Source organism: Carcharhinus amblyrhynchos, chromosome 1 (assembly GCF_965287045.1).
Source record: "Carcharhinus amblyrhynchos chromosome 1, sCarAmb.v2.hapA, whole genome shotgun sequence".
Classification (NCBI taxonomy): domain Eukaryota; kingdom Metazoa; phylum Chordata; class Chondrichthyes; order Carcharhiniformes; family Carcharhinidae; genus Carcharhinus; species Carcharhinus amblyrhynchos.
Window position 1 is genome coordinate 29,691,101 of NC_137324.1, and position 21,647 is coordinate 29,712,747.

The following is a 21,647-nucleotide window of genomic DNA, read 5'->3' on the forward strand; positions in this document are numbered from 1 at the left end:
CTCACAGTGCTGTTAGGGAAGGAGTTCCAGGATTTTTACCTCACAACTGTGAAGGAATGATGAAATATTTCAAAGTCAGGGTGGTCTGTGGCTTGGAGGGAAACTTGCAGGTGGTGGTATTCCCATGTGTCCGCTGTCCTTGTCCTTCTAGTTGGAAGTTGTTGTGGCCTATCAGAGAAGCAGTCTGTAGAATCAGAGGTGAGTTAGTGCAACAGTGTTAAACTTGGATAGGGTCGTGAATGAAGCCCAGTCCATTACGCAAACCAGCCTCCCATCCATTGACTCTGACTACACTTCCTGCTGCCTCAGAAAAGCAGCCAGCATAATTAAGGAGCCCACGCAGTATGGACATACTCTCTCCCATCTTCTTCCATTGGGAAAAAGATACAAAAGTCTGAGGTCACATATCAACCAACTCAAGAACAGCTTCTTCCCTGCTGCCGTCAGACTTTTGAATGGATCTACCTTGCACTAAGTTGATCTTTCTCTACACCCTAGCCATGACTGTAACACTACATTCTACACTTTCTCCTTTCATTCTCTATGAATGGTATGTTTTGCCTGTCTAGCACGCAAGAAACAATACTTTTCACTGTATGCTAATATATGTGACAACAATAAATCAAATCAAAATCAAATCAAATCATATTTTAGAAAGTTGATTCAGATTCATGATTAATGGCGGCAAAGTATAACTTTTTTAGAAAGTCACTGCAGGAAATGCTGAGAATGTCGTTTTTATTGCCCTTCCCTAGATGGTCTAAGTGCATTATGAAAAGAGCAGGTTGAGTGATCAGAAGCTACATCAGGAGTAAATCAATGGACCAGGAGATCAAGCGTTGACGAGAAAATGGATCTGATGAGGTTTGATGTGCAGATGGAAAAAGAGCGAGCATCAGCAACTGACTAGCATGAAACACGAGAGTAAAGGGCAGCTGAGTGTCACGAGTTTAGATATCACTTTTAATTTCGTAATTGCTTGCCCTTGAACAAGGGTCTTGATGATGAAACCATTCTTGAAGACTAACACTGTTAACAGCAAACACTTTTTAACAGTAATGGTGAGTTAATTTACAACACTCTCAAATTACACAGATGAGAATATTCAAAAAATTTTTAAAAAACCATTACATCTTATCATGTGAAAGCAGAATTGTGCTTTACAGGACATTGGCAGAGTAAAGCAGGGAGCTTTGTGACTGCATCGCCACTCAGGTTTTCCTGGTTGTGTGAGAGTCATTGATCCCGCCACTTCCAACCTACATTCTTGCTGGAGATGGCATAGTTCCTTCCAACCTGCTTCAGAGATTTGACCTTTGACTCCATGTATTTTAAACTGTTTCTGATCTATTCTAAATATCCAGTGATAAATATACTGAAACTATTGGAAAAATACATTCCAGGATTGTGGCATAGCTGCATAACTGAAGTGTAAGGATGTATGTAGTTCTTTGCCCAATCATTGATCTACACAGAACCTGCTAACTATCACACTCTATTCACAATGCCCTTTCCTCCGAGGCTAATCTAATATTGTGATGTGGTGAAGATCCAGTTGAATATTTTACCTTAAATGTCCTCAACCTGGACCAGTGAAAGAAAATTCTCATTTCTGTCTAAGCACGATTATGGCTCATAATGAGCAGAACAGTTTGTGGTTGATACAAAGGGTGGAATTCTCCATCTCATCCATCCCATCCCTGTAGCCAGCGGGAATTTGGCACTCAACCAAAATGCCATTCACTGCAGTGGCACCCGAGAATCCCAGCTGCAGACCGGTTGGAGGTTTCCGGTGTATGATGCCACTAAATATGAATGGCATTACCAAGTAATGGTACCAAGCCAGCTTCCTTTGATTACTGTACAATATGTTTAAAAATACTCAGCTGAACAGAGGGCACAAGTCAGAAAAAAACTGGCTCTGGTAGATTATGGCTGTTCAATGCAGCATAAAACCTCTTCCGTAATCCTGGATGAATAAACTTTATTGGACTTTTGAAATGAACTCTGTATGTATAATGTAATTAAGTGGATCGCTGCTGTACAAAATTAACTCCTAGATTGGCCTCTGCAAAACACACTATATAATAGAAGGTAATCAACCAACAATAAATCTCCAAATAAAGCTTGTCCTAATCCTCCTCCAAGACAGCACTTTGGGGAATCTTGAGTTGATGAGAGCCAACAGGTAAGTAGGGTTCAACAAACCTGATTGACTTTTTTGCGGAGGTATCCCAAGTAGAAGGGAATTTCTATGTATGTCCTATGGCTATCAGAAGCTTCTGGTATTCTCCCAGAGAACAGAGAGACTGTCAGCTGAAATTAATGTTCATGAAATTGAAAGCAAATTATTGTCCTTGTTAAGAGATTAGTTAGGCAGTAGCAGAGTCGGGAGAATGGATATGTGTTCATTGAAACATAGAAACTAGAAGCAAGAGTAGGCCATTTGGCCCTTCAAACCTGCTCCGCCATTCATTTTGATCATGGCTGATCATCAAATTCAATATCCTGATTCCCCTTCCCCCTCATATCCCTTGATCCCTTTAGCCCCAAAAGCTATATCTAATTTCTTCCTGAAATCAGACAACGCTTTGGCCTTAACTACTTTCTGTGGTAGTGAATTCCACACACTCACCATCCTCCGGGTGAAGAAATTTCACCTCACCTCAGTTCTAAAAAGTTCACCCCATATCCTCAAACTATGACCTCTAGTTCTGGACTCCTCCTCCATTAGGAACATTCTTATAGAAAATCAACTCATAAGGAAATGAATAGTGGTTCCCCGTAAGAGTCTGAGCTACAACTATTCACTATGTTTATTACTGATTTTTTGGTAACACAATGCAGAGCTATGTATCCAAACTTTCTGGAGACACAAAGGTTGGTGACATAGTAATGGTGCAAACAGGAACATTAGGGTACAAAGACATACTGGCCGGAATTTTACCGACCTGCCTGTCAAGGGATTCGGAATGGGCAAAGGATGGAGCATGGAAAGGTCAGTTGACCTCAGGTGAGATTTTATGGTTTCGGGATGAGCGAGGCCACAAAATCCCACCCATTGAATGAACAGAACTGTGGCAGTGGATCTCAATGGACTTTAGTATGAGGTCATTCATTTTAGATTAAAAATGAATAGATCAAAGTATTTTTAATATGGTGGAAAAACAAGGAACAGTGGAGGTTTAAAGAGTTTTAGGTTTAAAATTAATTTTATTAGTGTCACAAGTAGGTTTACATTAACACTGCAATGAAGTTACTGTGAAATTTGCCGAGCTACCACACTCCGGTGTCTGTTCAGGTACACTGAGGGAGAACTTAGCACAGCCAGTGCACCTAACCAGCACATCTTTCGGACTGTGGGAGGAAACCGGAGCATCGGGAGGACTCCCATGTAGGCATGGGAAGAACGTGTCCACAAACCCCAATACTAGCGGTACAATGGCACAGTGGTTAGCTGTGCTGCTTCACAGTGCCAGGGATCTGGGTTCGATTCTCGGTTTTGGTCACTGCCTGTGCGGAGGTTGCATGTTTTCCCTGTGTCTGCGTGGGTTTCCTCCGGGTACTCTGGTTTCCTGTCACAGTCTGGAAGACATGCTGGTTGGATGCATTGTCCTGAATAAGTGACAGAGAATGGTGACTAGGGGAATTTCATGGTAACATCATTACAGTGTTAATGCAAGCCTTACTAGTGACTAATAAATAAATTTTATAATCTCGTCGACAGTTACATTAAAAAAAGACTGTAAGAATGTTTGCTTTTTCAAGTAGAGGGCTAGAATATAAAAAGGAGGAAGTTTTGCTGGAGCCATTCAAAGCACTAGTCACATAACATCTAGGGAACAATGTGACAGTTCTGGGCATTGCACCCTAGAAAAGACATATTAATCTTGGAAAGAGAGTATGCAAATTCATTAGGATGTTACTAGGACCTCAAGCATTAGATTATGATGACAGATTATATAAACTAAGCTTATAGTCAGCCCCTAGGCTGAAGGTTGAAAGTTTATTGGATTGGAGTTTCAGAATTTGGAAACAAATTGATAGGGTGAATAGTGGGAAGCATTTTTCATTGGTGGAGGAGTTTAGGACAAGGAAATCAGATCCACACCTTTCAAATGGTGGTAGAGGTATGGAGCTCTCTCCAACAAAAAGCAGTAGATGTTAGGTCAATTATTAATTATCTCTGCCACTCAGGATAGATGGAAGTAATGCCCCTGTTTGTTAGTCTGGCTGATTACTGAAAAGCACATTTCAGAAATACTCAACTGAATATAAACCACCAGTCAGAAATAAAACTGATTCAGATAGAATATTTCAGAAACTAATGGATGCATTTCACTAAACTTGGCACATAGATAGGAAATGGTCTAAGGAAAAACTGATTAGCTTTTTAAAGGATCCATCAACTTTGGGAGATAGGGTGAATTGTCTTCTTTTTTAAGAATGTTATGTATTTTACTTAGAATGTCATTGATTGTTTTAGAATGTTGTGGATTGTCCTAGCTGCTGTGATACAATTTGTCAAAATATGAGCAGAGTTTTCAGAGCAGGTTGTTGAATGTAAATTGGCCTGAAGCCTCTTCAATGGAAGCTCTTAATAAAAAGATTCTGTTTTTCACTTTTATAGTTACAGAGCATCAACACGGTAGGGAAAGGCCTCAAAGAAGGATTGCCTAATTGTAATAATGTTAAGTTAACACAATGTGGCAGAGTTATGCACTCTTCTGAATGTCCTCCTCACTTACTTAAAATGGAAGATTGACAGATTTCTGCTGGCCAAGAGTATAAAATTATATGGATTGAGCTATAGGTTGATTAAGGATTGTCAGCATAGTTTTGTCAGAGGGAGGTCATGCCTAACGAGCTGGAGGCCGGTGTCCAGTAGTCCACAGGGTTCAGTGCTAGGTCCCTTATTGTTTCTTATATACATAAATGATCCAGATGAGGGTGATGCAGTGACACAATGGTTAGCACTGCTGCCTCACAATGCCAAGGACCCGGGTTCAATTCCAGCCTTGGGTGACCATGTGGACTTTCAAATGGTGGTAGAGGTATGGAGCTCTCTCCAACAAAAAGCAGTAGATGTTAGGTCAATTAACATCTACTGTGGAGTTTGTACGTTCTATCCTTGTTTGTATGGATTTCCTCCGGGTACTCTGGTTTACTCCTACAGTCCAAAATTGTGCTGATAAGATGGATTGACCATGCTAAATTGCCCCTTAGTGTCCAAACATGTTTAGGTTATGGAGGATTCACGGGTCTAAATGCACAGGGAAACAGGGATAGAGCGAGAATGGCCTGGGTAAGATGATCTGTCCGAGAGTTGGTACAGACTTGATTGCCCAAATTACCTCCTTATCCACTGTAGGCATTCTATAAGAATGTGGAAGGAATGATAAGTAAGTTTGTAGATGACACCAAGTTTGGTAGAGAATTAATAATGAAGAAGAAGGTTGAAGCTTACAGGAAGATATAGATCGTTTGGTCAGATGGGCAGAGCAGTGGCAGATGGTATTTAATCCTGATAATGCGAGGGGCTGCACTTTTGAAGAAGTAACAAGACAATGGAATATTTAATGAATGGCAGGACACTGGGAAGCCCAGAGGAACAGATTGAACTTAGGTACTCATTCACAGATCCCTGAAAGTGGCAGAGCAGGTGGATAGGGTAGTTAGAAAGGCATGTGGAACACTTGCTTTTAGTCACACTTTGAGCTCTGATTTGGCATGGAGCATAAGCAGGAGGTTATGTTGGAGCTGTACAGCACATTGGTTAGGTCACAGCTGGAGTACTGTGTGCAGTACTGGTCACCTCACTATAGGAAGAATGTGATTTCACTAGAGGGGATACAGAGGAGACTCACCAGAATGTAACCTCGGATGGAGCATTTGAGCTATAGGGAGAGACTAGATAGGCTTGGATTGTTTTCTTTAGAGCAGAGAAGGCTGAGGGGGGACATGATTGAGCTACATAAGATTATGAGAGTTATGGACAGGACGAGATGGGAGCAGCTGTTCCCCTTGGTTGAAGGGTCAATCACAAGGGCCATAGTTTTAGGGTCAGGGCAGGAGATTCAGAGGGGATTTGAGAAAAACAAATTTCACTTAGAAAGTGGTGAGAATCTGGGATTCTGGAATGCACTGCCTGGGAAAGTGGTGGAAACTGGAAACCTTACAACCTTTGGAAGAGTGCTTGAAATATAACATTCAAGGATATGGGACACGTGCTGGAAAATGGGATTAACACAACTTCAATGTAGTCATTGTAGTTACAGGCTCGATGGACCAAAGGGCCTTTTCTTCACTGTACAAATCTATGATTCTAATAACCAAACCCTGACACTTAGAGCTCTGACTTAGTTTCTTAAAGTTTCTTCCTGTCTCAAGCAAAGACAAATGAACTCTGTTGCAATTTTATCTATCCTTATATCTACATTAATCATCCTTGTCCAGTTACCTTACAGGATAGGGAAAATTGTTGCATTTTAATCGATGGAAATTCTCAATACACATTCCAACCAGGGAAGCTCCTAGCAAATATCATTCTTCCTGACATTTCTGTCATCACATTTTAATCATCTCCATTAGTACTTATATAACTCCCAATCCATTCTTGCTAAGGAAGATGACAGACTCCTCTAAAAGAAAATCATTTGTTTAATGACCTCAATGAGGCATATGAGGTTGGCCTCTTGAAGTCTGACCTCCCTGACTGAGGTAATGATGGCCTTCCCAATTAGGGCGTTTCACCTCTGAGGAGTGTCAGGGCCACTGGATTCTGACTTTGTACCTGAAGCACTCTTAGGCGTGGAGTTAAGTTTGGAATTGAAGGGAATCTGATGAAGGGACACCAGCCTCTGAGGTGTTGTTTCAACTTGGTTTGGGGACAGTATGCACTGAATTCCATGAAAGGCTGGCAATGGAGGACAGCCAAGTGCTTTTCTTTACATTTGGATGTAAAGCTGAGGAACTAAGCATATTGTGTGAGTCTTTAAAACAGAAAAAAAATGAACAATTAAATTATAGTACATTTTGGGAAGTCTTCGGGAGTTCACAAGTGGCTGGAAAAGCAATCTGGCAAAACAATGATTTATCCCATAAAACGTTGAGTCTAAGTATTAACATTTTAAAATTCTGCAGAATCCAACTGGCTATTTGGCAGGGGGGATGGGGTGGTTCCTATGAACTTTGTATATCTTATCACAGTGATAGAATAACTACTCTACTTATTGCATACTTATCTAACCATTAATGTGAAAGGATGGTCCATTCAATGAAGATCCGTAATGTGCACTCGGTCTCCCTAATCCGAATTTATAGGTAGGTTCACCTTTGTGGTTGAAGCCTGTTGAACATCAGCTACAGATCCCGGTGTGGACCTGAAGAATCCCCTTACTGTGCATGTGAAGAAAGTTGAAGATCTCAGTAGTCATCTTGTGAAAACCGGGCTGAGGTTTAATGTTGTCATAGTAATGGTGGGTGATGTACAATCCTGAAGGATCCATTGAAAATGCCCAGAAACCATAGAGATGGACCTCTTCACACAGCTCCATGGCAGCTGTCACCAACATGAGGCCACTACTCAGTCGTTTGGCTCTGAGCCCCTGTCTCATCCAGAAACGGGAGACATTCTCAAGATACCGCGGGTGGAAGTAGAACATAGATTGTTGGGACTCAAAATCGTCCAGGACATATTTGACCCTGAATGAGACGTCTGTGTTGCGGGTATTGTAGAAAGCTGGCATAACCACAGATGCATTTTCATAGGCTTGTAGGACTTCAAAAAATGGCCGCCTCCACTTCTCCAGCTTTTGGAATCTAAAAGCAAAAGTACCGAGCCTTTAGCACTTTGTTTTTAAATTAATTTGTTAATTTAAAAATGTCTCTTAATATTCCAGTGCCTGTCCTGCCCTCCCTGGTCAGGTGCAGCAAAATAGCAATATAAGGTAAAACAACTTCTATCGCAGGAGCCTCTGCCCACTGAGTAACAATCTGATAATGGTCCTGTGCCCACTATCCCTCAATCATTTTCATCAAGACTGCATGTTTCAGTTGTGAACCTTCTTGTCAGAAAGCAAATTCAGATCACATTATGGCTCCAGGGCAATTTTGAGGTACCGATGCGTGGAGTCCGTAACACCTTTAAAGTTAACTTATTGCATTTTAATGGATGAAGTGCGCAAACTGACCTCTCTGTTACAATACTTGGATTTATCGTCACGATATCAGTCTTCAGTCCAACGTCCATGGTATATTTCTCAGAGATTGGTGGCAAATTACACCTAACACAAGACCCAATAGTGAAAGTAAGTAGATAACAGTGGAATTAGTCTCACACTCTTTGTGACATGTAAACTTCTACTCAAATGTTCAGTGGCTTACATTGCAGTGGAGTCTGCTGAACCCTAAACAGACATTGCATATAGCAGAGGGTGGCATAAATATTTCTATACTCTTGTCAACAAGGGATAAAGTGACTCCACTCTGTCCATAAACCATTTACCCCCAACTTAATCAGATTTCTGCCTCCTGGCAATTTCTCTGCCAGTCCTTGGAACCACATCCTGGATGAGAGACTGCTTTCAGATGAGGAGAGAGGAAATTCTCAGTCGCAACAAACAAAGCTATGTATCAGAAAGTTGGGCGGCAGAGTGGTTAGCACTGCTGCCTCACAGCACCAGGGACCTGGGTTCAATTCCGGTCACATTCCTTGTGGAGTTTATACATTCGACCCGTGTCTGCATGGGTTTCCTCCAGGTGCTTCAGTTTCCTCCTACAGTCCAAAGATGTGCAGATTAGGTTGATTGGTCATGCTAAATTGACCCCAGTGTCAGGGGATTCACAGGGTAAATATGTGGGATTACGGGAATAGGACCTGGATAGGATTGTGGCTGATACAGACTCAGTGGGCTGAATAGCCTCCTTCGGCACTGTAGGGATTCTATGATTCTATGATGATTTCTATGAGTCCATTGGCCATGCTACAGTTTTATGTGAGGCAGTGCAGAGCTTGCAATGGGACGGACACAATGGGAGAGTTAATGTAATAACAGTAGTTCCCAAACTATAGCACTCCCATCCATTGGGGTATGTGACACATCTTGGGGGAATAGGCAGGATAATTTATCCAATACCATATTTAAAGTCCATTGTAGGCATTTAATTATTTTTCCCTCATTCTTATAAAATTAGTTATTTTTGCAATCTGAGTGTGTGAAGAGAAAACATTAAGATGTTTCCCAATTTATTTTGCCTATTGTATTTTCCCCAAAATGGAAGGACACATGGTCGAGCTGGCAGGTTTGGCCCAGGGAACCGATAGGCCATTGTGCCATTTGGTCAGTGGCGTGGCAAGCCCACTTCCTAATGCAAGTTGAAAACCCAACTCTAAACTACGGAGCTGGCAGTGTCACTTCAAGCAATACACCAAGCTGGAGATGGACATATAAGGTCCATTACTCGCACTCACCTGGCCTTTGGTCTGGAGAAACACAACAAGCCGCTGATTGCCAATTGTTTACTCAGACCATAGAATTACTGGCTGGAGATGAAGGTACAAGTTCTAAACGCTGGTAGTAGGGCAGGGTGGAAATGGTGAGTGAAGGGGATTAGGGTTAGGGTTAGCAACTGCTCCAGCCCACTTACTTGAACCATTGACTTTGAGATCATTGCCTTTTCTGTTATATATAAATGACCTGGATTTATAAATGGATTCCTTCTGAGCTGCAAGATTCTGTGATTTGACAGTGTGGATTTTACAGGGGAGTGTACTGCTGTTCTCCCTACTCCAGAAGAAAAGTCAGTTGCAAACCAACTTAAATAACATAAGAACATAAGAACATAAGAAATAGGAGCAGGAGTAGGCCATCTAGCCCTTCGAGCCTGCCCCGCCATTCAATAAGATCATGGCTGATCTGTCGTGGCTCAGTTCCACATTCCCGCCCTCTCCCCATAACCCTTAATCCCCTCTCTTATCAAAAACCCATCAACCCGCGTCTTAAAAATACTTAGCGAGGTAGCCTCCACCACTTCAACGGGCAGAGAATTCCAGAGATTCACCACCCTTTGAGTGAAGAAGTTCCTCCTCAACTCCCACAGTGATATCAAGCTTCCAGTGGCCTTAACAAGCAGATAATAGGACTCCCCCTCAATGAGAGGAAGCCTGTGCTTGAGAATTCCAGCCAATAACTCATAGCTGACACTGCTAGTACTACAAGGAGTCCCAGGGAGGAGATCGGACTCAGGTAAGTCCTGAGCTTTTAGCGCAGGGAGGAGTCAGGCATCCTCAGGAGAGAGGCAAGATGATGAGCTTTTGATGCCAAATGGGGAGGAACAAAGAGGGTCAATCCTAGGGTGCTGGGGGTGCCTTTCAAAGGATGTCCTACTACCTGCCCCCTCTCCCCCCACTTTCTTCCCATGATGCAGCAGGTAATTAGAAAGGTAAATGGAATTTTGTCCTTCATTACTAAATGGAGTTTAAAAACAGCGAGGTTATGTTGCCGTTTTGGACTCCTTACTTGAGAAAGGATATACTGGCACTGGAGGGAGATTCACTAAGTTGATTCCGGATTTGAGAGGGTTGGCTTATGAGGGCAGACTGAGTAGACTGGTACAATACTCATCGGAATTTAGAAAAATGAGGGGAGATCGTGTAGAAACATATAAAATTATGAAGGGGATAGATAAGATTGAAGCAGGGAGGTTGTTTCCATTGGAGGGTTAAACTAGAACTAGGGGGCACAGCCTCAAAATAAGGGGAAGCAGATTTAGGACTGAGTTGAGGAGGAACTTCCTCAAACAAAGGGTTGTGAATCTGTGGAATTCCCTGACCAGTGAAGCAGTTGAGGCTACTTCACTGAATGTTTTTAAGGCAAAGATAGATTTTTGAACAGTAAAGGAATTAAGGGTTATGGTGCGCGGGTGGGTAAGTGGAGCTGAGTCCATGATCTTATTGAATGGCAGAGCATGCTCGAGGGGCTGAGTGGTCTACTTCTGCTCCTCATTCTTATTTTCAACAACTTGGGTGAAAAAACAGCCTTCACATTCTCACCAGCCTTCAACTGCCCATGGATTGAGGCCTTTAAATGGACACTAAGTGGTCATTTAAGGCCCTCAATAAGCCTAAGGATGGATGGGCTAGTGGGCACCTTACCCACCACTGTTATGGGCAATGGGTTGGGGGTAGATAGGAAGGCAGTGGACTAACCACCCAACTTAATTTACTATGCTCAAAGGTTTTCCTGCACAGTGGCAGCACAAGAAAAGGCTCAGCTCCGTCATACCTGAACACGAAATCTGCAGAGTCAATCTCATTGCCGCATCTGCTGTTTGTCAGGATTCCTCCATTCCCAACCACTGCGCATTTCTTAAACTGGGAACGTGAATATGGCATTTCCTGTGAAGAGGATACCCAATAACACGACAAATAACAAAAAAAGCAAAGTACAGTGGAAGCTGAAAATCTGAAATGCTGTCTGACATGCGGAGTATTTCCAGCATTTTCTGCTTTTATATTATAAATAATAAGGACTGAGCAACATGTTCTCATGACAGTGTGAAGCTAGAGTCACAATCTAGCTTAAACACACAGGGATACATAAAGACACATTTGCACATTTGTGTATACAAATCTGCCCGCTTTTTTATGTCTATATGTATATATATTTGTGTGTGGATCTATTTCTGTGAATATATATGTACAACTTATGAAAATATACTGACAACACATTTACAAATCGCTGAAAAATTCATTGTTGAAGCTTCTCATCATGTACTCATCAAGACAATTCACAAGAATATTAAATGTAAAGGGAACAACAATCTATATTTTATGAGAAGAGAGAGCTGACTGGTTGGCCAGTTGACTCAGCTTGGTAGAGACATTTGCCATGCAGGTGACTGACAATTAACTGCCAAGCTTTATTTAAATTCAAACCAGGAAGGTCGACTATGATTGGTCAAGGCATTCTTCTGGGAATGAACCAGAGAATGTCTGTTATCCATTTTTTTCTAGCTGAAACAGGTGCAATACGTGTATGTGTTCTTTTTGTTTGCAAGGAAGGGAGCCTTGTATATTAATATATGCAAGTTCCCTTCCAAGCCACTCACCATCCTGACTTGGAAATATATCACTGTTCCTTCATAGTTGCTGGGTCAAAATCCCAGAATTCCCTCCTTAACGGTGTAGTGGGTCAACCCTTGAATCGACTGCAGCGATTCAAGGCAGCTCACCACCACCTTCTCAAGGGCAACTAGGGATGGGCAACAAATGCTGCCAGCAATACCCATGTCTCACAAATGAATTAAAAATAATATATGTAGCTTCTAGCACACCTAGGTGCGCCACACTACAAGCCTGACTGCCAATCTTAAATTAGTTGTCAGTGCAATTCTTGGCACACTCAGGATTGTTTAGTAAATGTTGTGTAATCACTGAATCACATCTAATGTTGGACACTCTGATTTGAAGAAGGAGGAATTCATGATGACAGCATTTTTATTAATTGTCAGATTTTCTAAAGGCACAGGGCTTCATTGATGGTGCACACATGAACGCATTCCTTTAAATGTTTTCATTAATGTGCAGTTGATTGTGGAACACAAGAACCAAATCACAGTTCCGAATAGCCTCGGAACAACTATAGTGACTTTATTTTGTAGCTGTCTTCCAAGGATGCAAAAGAAAACGAGGATATCCACTACAGCCTTAGCTACTGAACCCCTTAAGAAGCCCATAATTATACACAGAACATGGATATAATAAAGCACAAGGCCCAAACAAATTCAAGTGGAATATTTACTTGGCATACTTCAGCAAAGACCTCGACCACCTTACACGCCACGGAATCGGCGGGGGCGAGTGTCCGACAACGGAAATCCCCGTTGACCTCAAGCAGGAATTTCCGGTCTCGTCTGAGCGAGGCCATAAAACCCCACCTTCTGTTTTTTAATGGTGGGGATTTACCTTCCTACACGTTCTTAAAAAAGAGATTACACAATTTTGAATTTCAGAGACGAATAGCTTTGCAATCATGTGTTCAGTCCTTGGTGGAGGAGAAGAAAGAAGAAATATTTGAAGGTGACAAGTAGAACAACAGACATGTTGGTGATTATTGATTGACAGGATTGTTATATACTTTCATTACATGGTTCCTGGAGAATAGTTTCAGCTTATTCTGCACGACACACAGGCCTTATTGACATCTCACCCGCTATTACAATCAATTCTACCTCAAAAACTAAACATGTCCATTGACTATTCTCCTCTGTTACCTGGCCTCTTCTCGAAAGAATACACAAAACACATTGATATATTTTCCTATTGGTGTTTAGTATATGTGTTAATATGTAAATATGATTTGCTTCTCGAGTGCTTCCTCTCAGAAGAAGCAATCACAGTATGGTTGAATTTAAAATACAGACAGAGCGTGAGGAGGTAAAATCCAATGCCACTGTCTTGCACTTAAACAAAGGAGACTACAAAGGGATGAGGGAGGCATTGGCTAAGGTAGACTGGAAGCAAAAATTTTATGGTGGGACAATTGAGGAACAGTGGAGGACTTTCAAAGCGATCTTTCACAGTGCTCAGCAAAAGTACATACCAGTGATAAGGAAGGACAGTAGAAAAAGAGCTGGTCAGCCATGAATATCTAACGAAATAAAGGAGGGTATCAAATTGAAAGAAAAAGCATATAAAGTGGCAAAGATTAGTGGGAAACTAGAGGATTGGGAAATCTTTAAAGGTCAACAGAAAACTATGAGAAAAGCTATAAAGAAAAGTAAGATGGATTATGAGAGTAAATTAGCTCAGAATATAAAAACAGCAAAAGTTTCTACAAATATATAAAACGGAAGTGGCAAAAGTAAACATTGGTCCTTCAGAGGATGAGAAGGGGGATGTAATAACTGGAAATGAGAAAATGGCTGAAGCATTGAACAGGTATTTTGTGTTAGTCTTCACAGTGGAAGACACAAATAACATGCCAAAAATTGATGACAGGAAGGCTATGACAGATGAGGATCGAGAAAGTATCGTTATCACAAAAGAGGTAGTGTTGGGCAAGCTGATGGGGCTAAAGGTAGACAAGTCTCCTGGCCCTGATGGAATGCATCCCAGGGTACTAAAAGAGATGGAGGGGGAAATAGTAAACGCATTAATAGTAATTTACCAAAATTTGCTGGACTCTGGGGTAGTTCCCACATCTTGGAAAATAGCAAATGTGAAACCACTGTTTAAAAAAAAGGAGGTAGACAAAAGGCGGGTAACTATAGGCCGGTTAGCTTAACTTCTATAGTAGGGAAAATGCTTGAATCTATTATCCAGGAAGAAATAGCGAGACATCGGGATATAAATTGTCCCATTGGTAAGACGTATAATGGGTTCATGAACGGCAGGTCATGTTTGACTAATTTGGCGGAATTCTTTGAGAACATTACATGCACAGTGGACAATAGCGAGGGGGATTGAATATAAAAGTAGGGAGGTCTTGCTGCAGCTGTATAGGGCATTGGTGAGGCCGCAGCTGGAGTACTGTGTGCAGTTTTGGGCGCCGCACCTGCGCAAAGATATTTTGGCCTTGGAGGGAGTGCAGAGGAGGTTTACTAGGCTGATACCGGAGTTGAGGGGGTTGAGCTATGAGAAGAGGCTGAATAAACTAGGCTTGTACTCGTTAGAGTTTAGAAGAATGAGGGGAGATCTCATTGAGACGTATAAGGTGATGAATGGGATGGATAGGATAGAGGTGGAGAGACTCTTCCCGCTCAAAAAAGACAGTAGGACTAGGGGGCACAGCCTCAAGATAAAGGGGGGTGCGGTTTAGAACGGAGTTGAGGAGGAACTTCTTCACTCAAAGGGTGGTGAATCTCTGGAATTCTCTGCCCGTTGAAGTGGTGGAGGCTGCCTCGCTAAATATTTTTAAGACGCGGGTTGATGGGTTTTTGATAAGAGAGGGGTTTAAGGGTTATGGGGAGAGGGCGGGAAAGTGGAACTGAGCCACGACAGATCAGCCATGATCTTATTGAATGGCGGGGCAGGCTCGAAGGGCTAGATGGCCTACTCCTGCTCCTATTTCTTATGTTCAATGGGGAACCTGTGAATGTAGTGCATCTGGATTTTCAGAAGGCATTTGAGAAAGTGCCACATAAGATAAAGGTGCACGGTGTTACAGATAATATATTAGCATGGATAGAGGATTGGTTAACTAACAGAAAGCAAAGAGTTGGGGTAAATGGGTGTTTTTCTGGTTGGTGATCAGTGACCAGTGGTGTGCCTCAGGGATCTGCGTTGGGACTGCAATTGTTTACGATTTACATAGATGATTTGGAATTGGGGACCAAGAGTAGTGTGTCAAAATTCGCAGATGACACTAAGATGGATGGCAGAACAAAGTGTGCAGGGGACACTGAAAATCTGCAAAGGAATATAGATAGTCTAAGTGAGTGGGCAAGGATCTAGCAGATGGAGTATAATATTGGTAATTGTGAGGTCATCCATTTTGGTAGGAATAACAGCAAAATGGACTACTATTTAAATGGTAAAAAAATTGCAGCATGCTGCTGTGCAGAGGGACTTGGATGTCCTTGTGCAAGAATCACAAGGAGTTGGTTTGCAGGTGCAGCAGTAATTAAGAAGGCGAATGAAATTTTGTCCTTCATTTCTAGAGGGATGGAGTTTAAAAACAGTGAGAGTATGTTGCAGCTGTATCGGGTGCTGATGAGGCAACACCTGGAGTACTGTGTACAGTTTTGGTCTCCTTACTTGAGAAAGGATATACTGGCACTGGAGGGGATGCAGAGAAGATTCAACTAGGTTGATTCTGGAGTTGATCGGGTTGGCTTATGAGGAGCCAACCTCATAAGCCAACCCATAAGACTGAGGCTTTACTCATTGGAATTCAGAAGAATGAGGGGAAATCTTACAGAAACTTACAAGATTATTAAGGGAATAGATAAGATAGAAGCAAGGAAGTTATTTCCACTGGCAGGTTAAACCAGAACAAGAGGGTATGGCCTCAAAATAAAGGGTCAGCAGATTTAGGACTGAGTTGAGGAGGAACTTCTTCACACAAAGGGTTGTGAATCTGTGGAATTCCCTGCCCAGTGAAGCAGTTGAGACTACCTCATTGAATGTTTTTAAGGCAAAGAAAGATAAATTTTTGAACAATAAAGGAATTGAGGGTTATGGTGAGTGGCGGGTAAGTGGAGCTGAGTCCATGAAAAGATCAGCCATGATCTTACTGAATGGTGGAGCAGGCTCAAGGGGCCAGATAGCCTACTCCCGCTCCTAGTTCTTATGTCCCTTGATGATACTGTATGGAGAATATACCCTTTCTCACTGGCAATTGGTTTGTGTGCATTCTTAATTCTTTTAGTGCCTATTGATCTATACCTTATCATTGACAAAGCACTAAGCCCTGTTGGTATACAACTGACAATCCTCAGGAAAGTTAGGAAGAAATCACAAAGGCTCCAAATATAATCTGAAACTCTGTAGAAAGGAAAACTGTGTCAGTGATGTACGTTCTTGTGGGAACATAGCAGGTAGGATTTTCCAGCCACACGTGCCCCACCTCTCCCCCGCACCCCCCCGACCCAAAATTCCTGCAGGAGGTCAACGGACCTTCGAATGGTCCACCAGATTTTCCATTATGCAAACATACAATTCCCATGATGGGCAGGACTGAAAAATGTACCCCAGCATTCCCATTTGAACAGGCATACGTTTGGGAAGTAAGATTTGGATAAGCCTTTTCTGTGAGTGAGTGTTGATAATCTCAGTAGGAAATCTTCACAGCCATTCTGCAGAGGCTTAACATAGAACATAGAACACTACAGCACAAACAGGCCCTTCGGCCCACTAGTTGCGCCGATCACTTCTATACCTACTAAGCCATAGACCTAGCTATAACCCCCAATCCCATTAAATCCCATATACTCATCCAGAAGTCTTTTAAAAGACCCCAGTGAGTTCGCCTCCACCACCACCGACGGCAGCCAATTCCATTCACTCACCACCCTCTGAGTGAAAAACTTACCCCTAACATCTCCTCTGTACTTGCTTCCCTGCACCTTAAATCTGTGTCCTCTCGTAGCGACCATTTCAGCCCTGGGAAATTGCCTCTGAGAATCCACCCTATCTATTCCTCTCAACATCTTATAAACCTCTATCAGGTCACCTCTCAACCTTCGTCTCTCCAGGGAGAAGAATCCCAGCTCCCTCAACCTATCTTCATAAGGCATGCCTCCCAATCCAGGCAACATTCTTGTAAATCTCCTCTGCACCCTTTCAATAGCTTCCACGTCCTTCCTATAGTGAGGCGACCAGAATTGCACACAGTACTCCAAGTGGGGTCTGACAAGAGTCCTATAAAGTTGCAGCATTACCTCCCGACTCCTAAACTCAATCCCTTGATTAATGAAGGCCAGTACACCATATGCCTTCTTGGCCACATGCTCCAACTGCGAGGCCGATTTAAGAGTCCTATGGACCCGGACCCCAAGATCCCTCTGCTCTTCAACACAGCTAAGGCTCCTACCCTTGATGTTGTATTCCCTCATCCCATTGGTCCTGCCAAAATGGACCACTACATATTTATCTGCGTTGAAGTCCATCTGCCACTTCTCCACCCAGTCTTGCATCCCATCTATGTCCCGCTGCAACTTCTGACATCCCTCCAGACCATCCACAACACCACCGACCTTCGTATCATCTGCGAACTTGCTAACCCATCCCTCCACTTCCTCATCCAGGTCATTTATGAAAATGACAAACAGCAAGGGTCCTAGAACAGACCCCTGGGGCACTCCACTGGTGACCAACCTCCATGCAGAAAAAGACCCATCCACAACCACTCTCTGCCTTCTGCAGGCAAGCCAGTTCTGGATCCACAAGGCCAAAGCCCCCTGGATCCCATGCCCTCTCACCTTCTCAAGAAGTCTTGCATGGGGGACCTTATCAAATGCCTTGCCGAAGTCCATGTAAACCATGTCTACCGCTCTTCCTTCGTCAGTGTGCTCAGTCACATTCTCAAAGAACTCAACTAGGCTCGTAAGGCGCGATCTGCCCTTGACAAAACCATGTTGACTATTTCTGATCATTCTAAACTTCTCCAAATGCTCATAAATCTTGTCCCTCAGAAGCCTCTCCATCAACTTACCAACCACTGAGGTCAGACTCACCGGTCGGTAATTTCCCGGGCTATCCCTGTTCCCTTTCTTGAAAATAGGAACCACATCCGCAATCCTCCAATCCTCCGGAACGTCTCCCGTCTCCATCGACGATGCAAAGATCATCGCCAGGGGCTCTGCAATCACTTCCCTCACCTCCCACAGTAACCTGGGGTACATCCCAACCGGTCCCGGCAACTTGTGTATCTTGATAGAGTTTAAAAGTTCTAACACATCCTCTTCCTTAACATCCACATACTCAATCTTTTCAGACTGCTGCAAACCTGTAGTACAACCTCCCAGATCACTTTCCACCGTGAATACCGAGGCAAAGTACTCATTAAGCACCTCTGCCATTTCTTCCGGTTCCACACAGACTTTTCCCCCTTCACCTTTTATAGGTCCTATCCCTTCTCTTCTCATCCTTTTACTTTTTACATATTTGTAGAAGGCCTTGGGATTCTCCTTAATCTTACCTGCCAAGGCCTTCTCATGACCCCTTCTGGCTCTCCTAATTTCCTTTTTAAGCTCCTTTCTACAAGCCTTATACTCCTCTGGATCCTTACCATCTCCTAGCTCTCTGAACCTTTTGTACACCTTCCTTTTCCTCCTGACTAGGTTCACCACAACCTTCGTGCACCACGTTTCCCGTGCTCTACCAAAACCTCCTTGTCTCATCGGAATGTTATCGTGCAGAGCTCCAGTCAAACATTCCTTGAATATCCGCCACCTTCCTTCTGTACTTTTCCCCAAGAACACCTCCTTCCAGTTTATTCGTCCAATTATCTGCCTGATGTCTTCATATTTCCCCTTATTCCAGACAAACACCTTCCTAGCCTGCCTGATCCTATCTCTTTCCAATGCTATCGTGAAGGAGATAGAATTATGATCTCCATCCCCAAGATGCTCTCCTACCGAGAGATCCAACACCTGTCCTGGTTCATTAGCCAGCACCAGGTCAAGTACAGCCTCTCCTCTCGTAGGCTTATCCATGTACTGTGTCAGGAACCCCTCCTGAACACACCTAACAAACTCCTCCCCATCCAAACCCCTTACCCTTGGGATATTCCAGTCGATGTTTGGGAAATTAAAGTCTCCCATCACGACAACTCTGTTATTACTACATCTTTCTAGGATCTGTTTCCCTATCTGCACCTCAATTTCCCTGTCACTATTGGGCAGCCTATAGAAAACACCCAGCAAAGTTATCGACCCTTTGCTATTCCTGACTTCCACCCACAATGACTCTGTAGGCAGTCCCTCCGCGGCATCCTCCTTCTCTGCAGCCATGACACTGTCCCTGATCAACAGTGCCACTCCACCACCTCCTTTGCCCCCAACCCTGTCCTTCCTGAAGCATCTGAATCCTGGCACCTGAAGTACCCAGTCCTGTCCCTGAGATATCCAAGTCTCTGTAATGGCCACCACATCACATTCCCAAGCAGCAATCCACGCCCTAAGCTCATCTACCTTATTTACTACACTCCTGGTGTTAAAATAGACACACCTCAGCCCCTCGGTCTGGACATTTCTCTTCTCCACCACCCATCTAACCTCCCTCTCATACTGTCTACAGTCCTTCCCTACCCGGGAGCTAACCTCCTCGGTCTTAGTCTCCTCATCTCTGTTCCCTCCCCCCAACCTTTCTAGTTTAAAGTCCCCCCAGTAGCCCTAGCCAGTCTTCCTGCCAAGATAATGGTCCCCCTGGGATTCAAGTGCCACCCGTCTTTACTGTACAGGTCACACCTGCCCCTAAAGAGGTCCCAATGATCCAGGAACCGGAATCCCTGCCCCCTGCTCCAGTCCCTCAGCCATGCATTCACCCTCCACCTCATTCGGTTCCTGTTCTCATTCTCCTGCGGCGCAGGCAGCAATCCTGAGATCACTACCTTCGCATTCCTCTTTCTCAGCTGCCTACCCAGTTCCCTATAATCCCTTTTCATGACTGCTTCCCTCTTCCTGCCTATGTCCAAGGCTTGTGGAGACTCTAAGGTGGGTAGGATTTGTGAAGAGCCGCAGAAAGAATATCTTCCCTTGGGTTGCTTCCCCGGCTCATTGTAAAACCACCTCAATTTCTCTCAGTTGCCTTTTTGTGCATGTGTCATTTTGCCCAATATCTGGAGGTACATTTGCCAAGTACCTTCTCATCACTCAAAATGAGAATCGAGCCATTTTGCAGATTGTCCATTCTTCATGCTGCTAACCCAGTCCCAATAGTTCTGAGTCAGGTTAAAATAATTAAGGAATATTAAAAGAAAATCAGAGCTGGCAAGCCATTAATCCCATCCTACTTTCCTATTCTAGCCCTGCTGTCACTCCGGGAACAGATTCAGTCATGTTTTTATACCTGTTTCTGCTGTTCTCTTCAACCACACAAAGTTTTTTAACTTTGTGAAAAAGTTTCATTCTTATTTCCAACTTCAACAAATGAATGACTCCTTGTGGCTCCAAAATTCAGAGTAATAAGTTGCTCAAAGCTGGAAATGGTTGTTGTCTGCTGAGTCTTCATTACAGCGTGTCACCTCATCACCTTACCTTTGGAAACAACTGGAAGACTTCAGCATCAATGAAGAGGAAGCCGCTGCTGTCTACTTCATATTTCAGCTTAAAGCCCTTGGGGGTGTTCTTCTGAGTGGTAAATAGAAATACAGGAGCATTGCAGCATCGCATCAGATGAGATCTGAGTAACAAAAAGGGGATGAAACACAAACTGAGTGATTTAGGAACTCACACGGCGGTGGGGCGCCTCAGAAACAAACATGACTAACAGGTAAGATTGATATAAAGTGGAAGATCACTAGTAGGCAAACAAAGGGATTTTCCTGACGGCGGAATTTTCCTGTCCCGCCTGCCATGGGAATCATAGCGGCAGGACAGGACTATGCAAAGGTCCATTGACCTTGGGCGGGATTTTAGGGTCTTGTGGTGAGCACGGCCGGAAAGTCCCGTCTCGAGTCTGCAGGATTGCCTGTAAACACTGCATATCAGGAATTTGGCCAATACAGGTTGCATACCTGTAAAGAAGTCCACCTCTGACTTTCACATGAGGAGATATGGTCATTTTACTCCTCACATCTTGGGCGGCCTACTTTCTAATTTATCCAGGATTTGACTCTGCAGATCTCTTTCTCTCTCCCTCCAGAAACGCAGTACATTATATATAATAAATTAACCAAACACTTAACCTCTCACATAGTCTCTTCCCCTGTCTTCTTCCCCATCATTTCTCCCAATTTCTCTTTTCTCCCTTCACCCACTCCTCCTCTTCCATCTCAACTGGAACTCTCCATCCTCAATTTCTCTACCTTATAAGAACATAACATAAGAAATAGGAGCAGGAATAGGCCATCTAGCCCCTCGAGCCTGCCCCGCCATTCAATAAGATCATGGCTGATCCGATAGTCGTTCAGTTTCACCTACCCACCTGCTCCCCATAACCCTTAATTCCCTTATTGGTCAAAAATCTATCTACCTGTGAC

The 21,647-nt window shown here is 43.3% G+C and overlaps 1 protein-coding gene across 5 annotated transcripts in view; it reads right to left on the minus strand.

The window, feature by feature from the left end:
• Positions 1-948: 948 nt before the first annotated feature.
• The window catches only part of st8sia5 (ST8 alpha-N-acetyl-neuraminide alpha-2,8-sialyltransferase 5), a 51,025-nt gene continuing 30,326 nt past the window's right edge, over positions 949-21,647 (minus strand). For all 5 annotated transcript variants that reach the window (XM_080204537.1, XM_080204808.1, XM_080204715.1 and 2 more), the window contains 4 exons: positions 20,704-20,848; positions 11,286-11,398; positions 8,193-8,285; positions 949-7,821 (listed from right to left, as the gene is read on the minus strand). In XM_080204537.1, coding sequence (XP_080060663.1) covers positions 7,359-7,821; positions 8,193-8,285; positions 11,286-11,398; positions 20,704-20,848 — 814 coding nt within the window. In that variant the 3' untranslated portion in view covers positions 949-7,358. The remainder of the gene's footprint in view (positions 7,822-8,192; positions 8,286-11,285; positions 11,399-20,703; positions 20,849-21,647) is intronic.